Source organism: Pagrus major, chromosome 5, assembly GCF_040436345.1.
Source record: "Pagrus major chromosome 5, Pma_NU_1.0".
In the NCBI taxonomy this organism is placed as follows: Eukaryota; Metazoa; Chordata; class Actinopteri; order Spariformes; family Sparidae; genus Pagrus; species Pagrus major.
In genome coordinates this window covers 19,749,132-19,762,139 of record NC_133219.1, presented here as the reverse complement: position 1 = coordinate 19,762,139, position 13,008 = coordinate 19,749,132, and the positions used below count along the sequence as shown (strand labels likewise).

Below are 13,008 nucleotides of genomic sequence, written 5' to 3'. Positions count from 1 at the left end.
GCTAATCTTCTGGCCGGGATGATGCATCGACCCAGAGATGTAGGGCACAAACAGCGGAGGGGGTATGTACCCCGGCCAGGAGCAGGCTGCCAAACTCCTCTGGAGCCCTTCCACATCCATCCACCGAGGGTCCCACGGCTCCAGGAAAGGCGGCAGGCCAACATCCTGATTGAAAAGCCGGCTGGACTGCCACCATTTTCTCAGGGGGTACCAGGGGACGCCCCTGCTGTGCTCGCCACATGACAGCTCTGTTTTGGCCTGCTCGCTCATGTTTCAAGAAATAAAATGAGACAGACAACAAAACCTGGGGAGAAGATGAAAAACGGCAGCCCTTTTTCTGATGACCGTAACTTTTGGACTCTTGCTGTTGACTCAGTGAAAGTTTAGCAGCTAAAATCTCCTTAATGAGGGAGGGAATGTTAGAGAAAGCTTTGCCACAGCCAAGGGTGGTGAGATGGAGAAATCTCAGAGGGGCTTTATATATTGCTCCTGTCTGTTTACGCACTTATTAAGCACTCATGCCAATCCCATGAGAAGGGAGTGTGGGCATGGGGTGATGGGTGTGGAAGGGAGGTCATTACCTCTTGCTGGCCCATAGAAGGTGGCAGACTAATTAGTTGTATTTATAACTTTTGAGGGCACAATGGCAAATAGCGAGCAGTTGGCCGAGGCTGGTTTGTGTTTGAACTGTTGCATTTGTTGCCTGAAGCCATTCCTCTCACATCCCAGTGAATTCTATCAGTGGTGACTGGGCTCCTCGTCTTGTCATGAGCCTGTGACGGTGTCTCTTCCCCCTCCAAGGACAGTGGCAGCAGTTCGTCTGGAGCATGAAACACCTCTCCTCAAGACCGAAAAGGACACAAAATGCTATTTTTTGCGTTATCTGAAACATTTCAGGGCCATGTGTGTGTATTGAGTGTACAAAGCTCGCTTCCACTCCATTTCTCTTTCGCTCCACAGTTTCAACAGGATTATTATTGTTCCCTCTTTTATCAAGTGTGACAGACTTGTCAGCGCTTCATTTTTAGAGCCGTGTGCCCTGAGATCTCAGCATACTGTCCACTGGAGCACACAACAGATTGAGCAGATGTTTCTGACACTTTGCGTGATGCCTCACCCGCAGATTCTGTCTGTAGGATATGCTGTGAGAGGTTAAATTGGGATTCTCTGCTGCTGCTGCTGGAGTTGCCTGAAAAACAGTTCCTCTGTTTTAGCCATCAGTATAGAGGCTGCCATCCTGCCCATGGTGCACCAAAATGTACACACTTCTCTTTAACACTAGTTGAGATGGCTAGAGCAGAAAAAAATGGCAGGTGTTTTTAGTGAGATTATTGTAAAATTAACTTTTTCTAAAATGATTTCACCCATTTCCACATGTAAAGTAAATGAGGCCATTGCTTGGGGTTGCTCGCCCTGCACATGCAGGTTTCCAGTAGGGTGACCAGGTGATCAGCATTTTTGTCCCTTGTCCCATGTCCCACATATGGAGATGATGTCCCACATTTTGATTGGCTATAGTTTTCAATGTCAAACTGCTGCAGGACAGACGCTTTGACACGCTCTCCTAAAATCTGGCCTTCATCCAATTGCTGTAAAAACAGGGAGGGCTGTCATCAGAGGGAAGTACAGGTTAACCTATCACTGTCACTGTCTTTGCTTCCAAGCTACGTCCAATGAGATTTAGGCAGAACATGATGGAAACTAAGACTGGTAACAGCAGCTGAAATGACCAGCATTTATTACACTGTGCAGCACTCAAATTAATACAGGTCAGCAGACTGTGGTAGTAGCACTAGTCATTTGTTTTACACTTGGAGATTGCAAAAAAACAAAGAAAATAATGTGATTGTACAAAAGCAGCATGGTACTGAATCAGCTAAAGGGCAAAACATATGTTAGAAGCTGAGGGGCGGAATAGAAATGGTCCTTTTTTTAAGTTAACTGATCATTATTTGAACATTTTAGAGTACCTCTCAGCATCGATCCCACAGTGTCTCACACTGTGGGATCGATGCTGTCTCGCTTTTGGTTTGTTGGGATCTGGTCACCCCAGTTTCCAGCACCAACACCAGCGGCCGATCTCACTGATTAGTTCCTCTTCTCTGCCTGTTAATTAGTGGCAGAGGGTCGAGTCAATCCAGCTCGACAGAGTAAACTCATTACTTTGTGTATTCCAACACTTTTTTTTTCTGTTTCGTAAAATAGATAGTCAGTCACGAGGTGATTAGACTGTAATCTTCGCAATTAGTAGGTTGAGAGTCTTCCGGGTTGATCTCTAATGGTACCGAAGAGACGGAGCGTGAAATGGTAGGTTAATGGGCTGAGGGGAAATGAATATTGATTCTGCAACATTATCTTGATTTATTAATTTGGATGGATTGCATGCAGTCCCACACAGAGCCGTGACTTTCACAAAACCAACTATCACAAAAGCTTTGGCTCACTTCAGCTAACGTCAATAAAGTCACAACTTGTCGAGTGTGATTGATGGTTTCATAACATCTATTATCTCAGTGGTGTGTGATTTAATACTGATGTAGCCAAACACAAACAAATGATAACAAATGATAATCAGCTCTTTTTTTGTTTGTTTTTTATGGCAGACATTTTGAAATGGCAGAACAGTAGCGTAGTAACGTACAGATGTAAATAATAAAATTAATAGTCGGTCATTGTTAACACCTGTGCTTGGCTAGTAATTAACAACAACAATATATAGGCTAATATAACACATCTTTTCTTTTGCATGGCACCTTGTTGAGAACAAAGTCAAAAGTAAATTAATGTAACAAGAGAAAAAGTGCAGCACAAAGTACAAAAATCAAATAATGTAGCCTATCAAAAGCCAGTTGTTAATACTTGTCAAATATTTTAACATTTACACTGTTAATCCTGATCAATAGGCTATATGAATGATCAATAAATAGTCAACTTTAATCATTTCTATTTATTACTAAGAAATAATTATATAAAGGAAGAGGGTGTTTAAGGTCAGGATGACTCTGCTGGAAAGTGAATAAAATGTGGATGGAGATCTGAACTCATCCCAAGTGAAGATGTTCTTTTCCACACAGTCCACTGTAATCATTAAATCGGCAATAACACAACCATGCTTTAAAAAAAATATTTCAGTCAATACTGAATTGAATATTATAAACCAATGATCAGGATCAGGTCATTATTAGTCTAATCCCACTGAACAAAAAACATATCCAAAAGTCTTTGCAGACATTGAAAAGACATCCAGCGGAGAGCTACAATGAGAATGTTTTTGTGACCTTTTTTTTAGACGCCTTTTTAATTTTATGACGCTAAATTTTACTCCAGGCAGCAAAATATACAGGGTGGATTTGATCTTTTATCAGCTTTTTTACATACCATCTTAAGGTCATCCAACCCTCATCAAGTAGGCTAATGTTCTAAGGTTGGATGACCAAAACATGGTATATTAAAAAGCTGGTAAATAGCTCACCTGGCAAAGTGCAGGCTGAGTTTGAAACCAGGGGTTTGAATCCTCCCTGAAGCTTTAATTCTGAACCACAAGAAGTTGTTTAGACGTCTATGACTGAAGTTGAAAAGATGTCTACAGTAGCCTACATTGTAAAAACTTGCTGCAAAAAACTCTATTGTGATGCAAAATAGGATGGAGTAGGTTGGATTTGTTTTTGGGAGGTTTTTCATGCAAAGGTTGGAAAATAAGTCCAGATCTGAATTGTCCCATTACATAGCTGCACACAGGACTGTCCACATACTTTTGGCCGCGTCGTGTTACTCACTTCCTTGTGGGCTGAGCTTCATTCACCGTTACCATGGGAAACGGAGGTCGGAGGGCAAAAACGCGTGGAGCCAAAAGTTTGGCGACTTCGTGTCGATGTTTTGACGCGTAATAACACTGTCTGTACACTCCAGTGATGTGTCACTGCTTCGGTGAGTCTTAAGTCTCCTTCGTAAGTCACATACTCATCATGACTAGTAGAAATTCTGCGCTGGATCCGCGTCGTTTGGGTGCAGCTCGCTTCGTGGCGAGCCGTCGAGGACGCACGGACTCCCGGGAGAATCAGGACCGAGGAGGGCTGCAGCTGAGCCGGCAGCGCTGCATGACGTCGCCGCCTCCCTGGAGACGGCCCTCACATCTGGAAACCAAATCAGTCACCCAGGAGAATATGGGACAACAAGTGGGAACGGTAATTCAGAATTTTCTGCACTTCAGTCAAATCCAGACTACAGTTAGTTTTGTTTGTTGGTCGTGTGTTTGAAGACCAAGAAGAGACTTTACAATGTCTTCTTCTCTGGTTTCCTCACTCCTGTAAACACATCACCACCAAATCATTTGATGATGATTCAGTATGAACTTCAAAGATCACTGGCAGTTCATTCATCTCACCCCGAATAAAAAAAAAGCTCATTGAAATAACTCAAACTCTCTTTCTCTGCTATCTTTTTTTATTTATTTTTCCAATTTCTGATTCATCCCATCCCATCTGGAGGCTGCCAAAGATCAGAAAGTCGTCATGGGCCCTCCTGCTTCCCCTCCCTTGAACTGCTAATGCCCCTCTCAACTGATATTTTCATATCTTTCTGTGTTAGTGTGTGTGATCTTGTTCATTTTATGGCCGGGCTCCTATCTCCCGTTCATCAGTAACCCCAGATGCCCCCCCTCAGGGCGACACAGTCCCATCCAAGACCGGTCACGTCATCTACTTTGAATGGACGCTGACCCTCCTCTGCACTCGAGCACATCAAGTGTGTCGCAAATCAGATTTTCCAGCCCAGATGAAAACACATTTCGGACTTGCAGTCAAAGGATGGGAAACACACCCGTGACCCAGTTTACTTCACCAGTCCTCGGTGCGATTTGAGTTGGAGGATCTTCAGAGATAGTTCTGATGGCCCAATGGGCTCTGCAGAGGCAGTTTTCCTAATCAGCAACACAGATGCTGTGTCTGATCCCCCCCAAGCCTGTTCCCCGCTAACAAATGCATTTGAAGTAAGACGCTGCCATTTGTAAGATGATTACAGTCACCTACGCTCAGGGGAGGGCTCAGCACAGGCCAGTCACAGCGAATCACAAGGCTTCAAACAGCCCGCCACGAATCCACGGGATATTAGCAGCTAATGCATCAAGGGGGATGAAGTGTCAAACGGCTGGTTTGTCCCTGTGGACACTACATTCATCATAGTTATTGTGAGGCTGGCTCGGTTGCTCAGGCGGGTTGGCTGGCCGGCGAATAGAGAGACGTGCCACGTATCAAAAGTGACACATCAGAATGGAGTGGCTTATCTATGGAAATATATTTTCGTGAAGCCATTTTACAAGTTACTGCAGCCGGCAATGAGTCAGGAATAACGCAGAGCGCTGCTTGAACCTCGATATGACATAAAACGAAGCTATTGGTTTGAAGAAATTCATTCGCTGAATTGGTTTAGCCATGCCTGTTGCCAATCCATTGTCTCTATGACTACAGTGAACAAGAATAGCCCCGTATACACTGTAAATCAGCAAGGGGGGAAAACAAGGCAATCTCCTCTTCTGCGGTTTCCTGCCGTATGTTATTGCATTTACAATGCTTTTGATTCAGCTCTCTGTGGTGCTGTTAAGACAAATGCAATACTAACAACAGTGTATGGTATTGCTCTGGGGCGTCGATGGGAATGCACAGGCCGAGACCACGTTCAAGACCGTTTCTAAAGGATGTTTTTCCATTAAATGTATGTATGTATTGGAGCGTGCACCCCCCTGTGTGATCAATGTGTGCACATACAGTATTCATACGCTGAGGTATCTATTCCCTGTGTCCACTGAAGTAGCAGGAAGGCAACAACAGTGTCCCGGTTTGACTCGAAAGAGATTTGCAGCAAATGAGCTCATCCATCAGCAGACGCGTGTGGGGACAAGGGGATGATGAGGAGAAGGAGGGTGAGGAGGAAGATGAAGAGAGACGGTGGGGCGGAGCAGGGGCAGGACTGCTCGGAGAGAGGCCTCACAGTGAAATATGACGGCCGTGGCATTTCCATGCTCTCCTGCACGTTCTCTTGTCCTTTTGGGTGCTGCGGCTTGAAGACTTGAGCTCAGCTTGGTCCTTGTCCAGTTCATAGCTTTGCCATAAATCTAAAGAGGTCCTGACATTTAGGGGAGAGGCTTTTTTAAACTACATTAACCATCAACGGTTCAGCTTTTACTCTCTGAAACTTATCACACAGTTTCTCCTTTTTTCTCTCCAGCTTTAAGGTTGGAACAATGATCCTGTCTTTCAGTTTGTCTCACTCTTCATTGAAGATATGTCATGTTTACACATTTGGAGAATTTTAAATGAAGTTCCATGAGTTTGGATTTAGCGGTAACTGACCTACCGGAGAAAGTTTCACAGGTTAATTTTGCATGATTACAGCAGCGTTTGAACCAGTTATCAGAATGAAGTAGTCAGAAGATGGGAGGAATGGATCGTGTTTGGCTTGCTTTTTAATCATTGATCTGTTGTCAGAGTCTGAGCGGTGGCTTGATTAAAATTTGTGCAAGCTGGTATGAGGATGGAAGAAACACTCTCTTGGGTGGATCACAATTTTTTGAAGTGGAAATATTCTTGGTGATGATGCAAAGACAGAAGCATTTCAATTAACTTGGCCATACTTTAGAACAGGTGTGCGCAAACTTTTTCCCTTGGAGGGCCAAAACTGAAAGTTAGTAGTGGGCCAAAAGCAAACAGCTATTCCAAAGTGATTTTCATTAACAAAACAAAATGGACTTAAAGACATCGGGTCCACCCTCACTACCTGATGCTACACCTGTGAAGATTTCCATTCTCGCATGGCCCATATGTGGTTTACACTGATATTGGCTGCAGATTTACCAGTTAAAACTCTTAGTAGCCAAAGGCAGCGATGACGTCACACAGAGGTAGGCAAAAGTAGGATTCTCCTTCCTGGTCAGCAACACAGTTGTTATATTTTAGCATTTTACCAGATATTAACTTTTCATTATGAGTTCATACTGATGTAATTCAGGTGTAGGTATTGTTTGGTTTCTGTTTATAAATACTGTTTTTACTTCAACATCATATTCCTTGTATTTAGATGTCAAAATAAAATACAATTAAAATATCCAGCCCAAGCTAATGCCCCTTTGCCTCCTCTCGAAATAATCTATTTATAGATGGCCACAGATGACCCACCAAAGACCAGCCAGTCCATTAACAGCATCCGTCCAGATTCCACAGGAGGAGGCAAGGTGTGACTGTTAATCGTTAGGCCCACATTTATACTCCTCTCACACCATGTTATCAATTTATACTGTAGAAAACATCAGTTTATCTTGCATAAGGAGGTTTTTTTACTCAATGCAGTAAATTATGTAGAGATTAATTGCCTGATTATCTGTCACTTCCATAAGCGATGTCATATTAGAGACACAATTTTGACTCTTGGCCAGGTGCCCGATCCACCACTGCAGAGGTCACATGGGGATGCGACAGAGTCTTTCATGGGTGAAGAAGTGCTCCGAAGACGAAAAGATAAAAGCTGCTCGTCCTTTTGTTTTAATGTCTTTGTTTTTATGCACTTTCCCTGCAGAGGTTGCCAGTTTGCTGTACCCAGGCCGGAAAAAGAGCAGATATCATTTCCCTGAGGAAGCATCTGGGCCACGCCAGGTGAGAATTACGTCTGTGGGTGTTCAGCAAATATGGAAAGAATGAATCCCTTCTGTTGTTATAAATATGTGGTGTTTAACTGCTGTTTCCTCAGAAACAGATGAGAGCTCCTGTATCACCTATGTATGGAAAAAGTCACATATAACAATAACATTGCTCATGCAAAAAAGGGAAAACTGCAACTGTCTGCTCACTGCAGGTATGCTCAGCTTTCAGTGTTTCTGTGTCCTGCAGGCAGTGGAGTCCTGGCACTGAAAAAGCTGTGGCATTTGGTTCGGTGTGTATGTGTTTGTGTGTGTGTCTGTGTGTGCGTGTGTGTGTGCACGCAACCCCCTAACCCCACCACAGGGTGTAGAGACAACATCCTCTCGGGGCAGCCAAGGGTACTTCCAACCGGCTGACATTTCTGACAGCCTCTGATAGAGCCCAGAGTGTTGAATTATTCATACAGGTGTTATGGGGAAAGGTTGCCATTTTCACAGGAGAAACTAACCCCCACATGAATTGTGGCTGTTTATCCCTGCAAGTGAATACAGTAGTAATGATTTGGGGCTGTGGTGCCTTTTAGGCCAAATGGCAGCCCATTCTCTGTCAGCTCACATGTCGAAAGCTCATACATCTCACCGCTTCTCTGGCCAGAGCAAACCTCTTAGGCTGGTACTGTTTTCAGCTCGGGCGGTTAGGTGGAAACTTTTGACATGTAGTGGTCGGTTTTTCAGCAATGCATTACTTCATAATTGATGTCTTAATGGAAATATTAACCCTCTGATTATTACCATTATCCTCTCTTGCCACAGATATCACACCAAAGGGTCCATTCACCGAAATCACAGCAAAACATATTCTATCATTTATCTCCTGTCTTGATCCTGTCCTGATATTTCTGCCTCCTCCCAGTGCAATGGAAATAATTGATTTTTATTGTGTTTCCTCATGACGGACAAAAATGGCATCTGAAAAACTGAAAACAGCTGCATTATTTGACTGAAACAATGTCCTACACTTATTAGAGTAATAGTTTGGCATTTTGTTTTGTTTTGTTTTTCCTTGCTGTGAATGGGGAGCGAAAAGATGGATGCCACTCTAATGTTTGCTCATTAAGCATGAAGCTAGAGCCAGGAGCTGGTTAGCCAGGACAGGAAGCAGCCAAGAAATAGTGAGAGCACTTAACTCCCCTTTATACCACATGTTGTTATTTTTATGTATTTAATTTCTGTTTGTGTGCGGATAAAACAAAGGCAATTTAACATGTTAATTCGTGAGTTGTAGAGGTGCTTCTTTTTGAAGCTCTACTAACAAACCTTAACTTGTAATTTTCCCCCGGTCTTAAGATTTTGTTCAGGTGTGTATCGTCGTTATGCTCTGTAAAATCAAAATGAACACTGAATTTAAAGATAGGCTGTGTGAAGAGGTCAGTTGCCATCCACATCTCTCCAATTTACCTTTTGCGCTAAGTACAACAGACACAGCAGCTCTTTTTCTTCTTAAAAGCATGCGACAAATATGTCTTCCTGTACGCCGATCTACTGACTCCACAAAGTAGGATCAACAGAACTAACACACGTCTGTGGTGTCCAAAGCTGTCCATGTACATATCTGTATTAGATTAAATCCAGGCCATATATTATTAAGTAAAAGTTCCATGCCACTCAATTAATCGGCATTCAGTTCTATTACAAAGGGGTTGTGGCGGTTGCATACTCAAATACTCAAATACTAATGCTCTGGGTTGGTGGTCGGCCCGATCTACCAACCCAGAACATCAGTAGTTGACGACCTGGGAAACTCAAAGCCTTGTTAATTGACAAGTTGGGAATGAGACTCAACAATCAACCTTCTTACAAAAAGGACCTTTAAACATGTGCTGTTGGGTCGTGTCAGTTTTTATATTTATTCTTGATTGGATTGCAAGTGCTGTGTGTGTATATAGTTAAATTTATCAGAACTGCTCAAATACATTAAGGTCAGCAGTTCAACCATCAGTCAGTTACATAACCATGACGTTTGATTGCAAACGAAGCTTTGAGAACTGAATGATTTGAGCACAGCCTCTGGACATTCTGATAGAGAAACTAATGTATAATCTCCACAAGTACAAAAAAGGATTTCACTTGTGAAGATCTTAATAAGAGGAGAGTAAAGCTTTGACTAAAGTCGGACTTCAGAAAAAAGATCAAAATTCTCAGATAAAAGCACAAAAATATCAGGATAATTGGATGATAACATTACATAATGTGAAATAATGTATTTCAAACAGGCCTAATCCTCTGGGGGACCGGGATTTGTCACACAAAGCTGTAATAATTGTCTCTTTTTCTTCCATTTAAAGATTAGATGGAAATTAGGACACAAAATTAAATACATTCACTTGAATTTGATTGGTTCGTGCACCACGACAGCCATGTTATTTACAGCGTGTTAATATAAGGTTGTTTTTGAATCTTGGCACTGATTTTATAGGGTTTTACCGATCCTGCTATACCCAGAGTGCACGGTCACCCACATCTGTCACAACATGGAGGCCAACTGTGATGCTCCAAGAAATGATCTGGTGTGTAGATACCATGACAGCCCAGTTTGGTGTTGTATTTCCTGTTGTTTCCTTCCTGTTTTGTCTCAGTAGACACTACAAAGCCCAATCAGTGTTTTGGCTCTTACCCTCGTCTGTGGTGCTCTGTCATTTATGACTGCGCCAGCTTGTGTTGTCGCAGTCGGCTGTTTGTCTCTGGCGATGTTGACATGAAACATCCCATGCTGTCTTGTGAGTCCTGTTTCTCATCACGTTGTATGTGACAGATAATACTTCCCAAGTAGCATTCTTCTGTTGGATGTATAATTACGATTTAATTAGGAAATGTGTTTGAACTCGTTTACGTCGTGTTGCAGCGCCCCGTGGATCACACCCTACAAATTTCCCCATGCTAATGGCTTTAATCAGAACTTGTGTGTTTAAAAAAAAATCACGTACAGAATTTTATGCTGCTGAGAGAGTCGAGCCGATGAGTAGACTCAGAACAGACATCTTAGTCGGTGAATTCACTGTAAAGATTTCTCACCTACCACGAACCGTATCTCTTTTGTTGCCTGGCAACAAGCTGCCACCCAAGGGCTCCCATGATCCGATCTGTTAAAAACTGTCCCCCACCGCCACTACCCTCTCCCTGTGCACAAATGACTGAATTTTTTACATTGCGATCAATTTTGAACCACCTATCAAGTCCTCCTTCCAAGCATTGTCGACTTGAATGGGCTTTTCAGTCCAGTGTCTGATTTGTGGCCATGATTCCCTCGCACAAAGAAGAATAACTTGTTATTGACTGGAAGGACAGACGGCGGTGATGAGAAAAGGCATAATGGGGTTTCACTTCAGAGCGTCTTGGCTTTCAAACACAAAAGTTTCATTGTGTGTTTGCGTATTGATGATACATTGCTTCTTCTCAATGCCTTTTATTTTCTTGTCACACCAAATACTGCAGCCTGTCATTGACTCGGCAGCTTCTTCTATCCGCTTCCTCCCCCCCTGCTCCCCTCAGCATATTATTGTTCAGCCTTCATGTTACACTCAGGCACAACTGGTGCTGTTGTCACAAACATTTGAACATGTGGTGCATCAAACATGAGCAGAAACACTCCCACTTGACTGCTAGTTAGAGGATATTAATCAATTTAAAAAAAAACAAAAAAAACATCACCTGAAGTGAAAGAGTCACTTTAGCACAAAGAGCTAACGGAATTAGTCACGTCTGAGGCAAGGTCACTGTGCCACCTCCCACACTCTTGGCAGCCGGCAGCTACTCCAGGGAGAAACTTTTTGCACATTTGAAGCTATGAGTCATTAGCGATGCTGATAGAAACACACTTTAATTAAGACTGCAGCATTTTGGACTTAGATGTCACATCTGAAGATTAATAAGTAATATCAGGGGTGTGGTGGTATGCAAATAGAACAGACATGCCTCCGAGCTAAACTGGTGCACTCGTATCACCGAACAGAGCCAAATTAGCATGCTGGAACACAAGTGCTCGGTGCCCCCCTCCTAGGCTGAAGTGCTTGGCTCCACTTGTGGGCAAAATATTACCAGCCAGCTGCTCGCTAGATAACAAATAAGAACTGGAGCAGCAGAGGGTTGGACCATACGCTTGCTTGTCTGGTTTCACCCTTGCAAAAAAAAAAAAATCTAGTTTGCCGGGAAAGAAAAGGTCACAAGAATATTGTAAGGTCACTGACCGCTTCTTCTTGGCTTCTTGACATGTTTATAAGCAGGAAACTGAAGCTGCTTCTTGTTAAATTCACTATAAGTTGTTCTGGACATGTGGGTTAGCCAAATGTCTAAAACACCTAATGATTGCATTTCCTTTCCAAAATGAAATTGGAATGAGAAAATTAGAAATGTTGGCCATGTTTTACAAAGAGAGCTGGACACTGTGTTCCAAGATGTTACCCCAGTCATTTCAAAGTGAGTTGGTCACTGGGCACGTGCTGTGAAAAACTAGATGAAGGTTCTCAGTCAACCAGGTCATGGTAATTATATCGCATTCAATTTCTCCCCAATACATCCTCCTAAGACCCTACACACTACACCTTTAAATACTCCACGTGGTACCTATAACGATTCAAAGTTTTCTAATAACATTTTGCTTGAAAGCTTTCATTTAAACAGAATATTGTAAAAGCTAACACTCTGTTCATATCATCTCAGTAAAATCTCACTAAAAGTATATGAACAATAATAGTGAGTTGTCGAGCGATTCTCATGTACATTCTCCTTCAGATATGGCCTCACTGTCATATTTGACCTCCTGATGACAGCTGAGCTTCCTCCAGCATGAAAAACATCTATACAAGCTGAACCGCAGCCTTCATTTCATATTATAGCACTTACAGCCCTGTAATATTTCTTTTGAACCCCAGTCGATTCCAGCAACAAAGGATCATACGGCCGACGCGGCGTACGCCACCTTGACTCACTATAACAAGCTTCAGAGCAGCCTGCACTCTGACCTGCCTTTCTCTTCCTCCTTCACTCAGAAGAAGGCAGACTACTTTTGTGAAATGATTAAGGAACACAGGGGTGTGTTACTGTGGCCGGTCTCCTGGCAAAGTCACCTCGACAGGTGCCGGCGTGCGTCTTTTAATTTTCCACCGCAGCATTAATGCAAAGGTAATTACGCGTGCAGTATGAGAAAAACAAGCAAACAGTATTTGAGGAAAGGTTATGGTTGGAAGCTAAACCACCTTAATTAAGTCATTAATCTGGCCAGACGTAACACATTTCTCCCATAATGCTCTAGTTAGGTGTCATTTGTGCCTGCCTGCTGGTTTGGTGTGCTCTGATTTGGATGATTTACAGCAGGCTTGTGTGTG

At 42.9% G+C, this 13,008-nt stretch overlaps 1 protein-coding gene across 2 annotated transcripts in view; it reads left to right on the top strand.

The window, feature by feature from the left end:
- Positions 1 to 3,843: 3,843 nt before the first annotated feature.
- The window catches only part of LOC140996170 (coiled-coil domain-containing protein 60-like), a 34,433-nt gene continuing 25,268 nt past the window's right edge, over positions 3,844 to 13,008 (top strand). The window contains exons 1-3 of one of the 2 annotated variants that reach the window (XM_073466461.1): positions 3,844 to 4,184; positions 7,151 to 7,225; positions 7,567 to 7,643. In XM_073466461.1, the coding sequence (XP_073322562.1) occupies positions 3,966 to 4,184; positions 7,151 to 7,225; positions 7,567 to 7,643 (371 nt within the window). In that variant the 5' untranslated portion in view covers positions 3,844 to 3,965. The remainder of the gene's footprint in view (positions 4,185 to 7,150; positions 7,226 to 7,566; positions 7,644 to 13,008) is intronic. The other variant, XM_073466462.1, reaches the window with a different exon arrangement.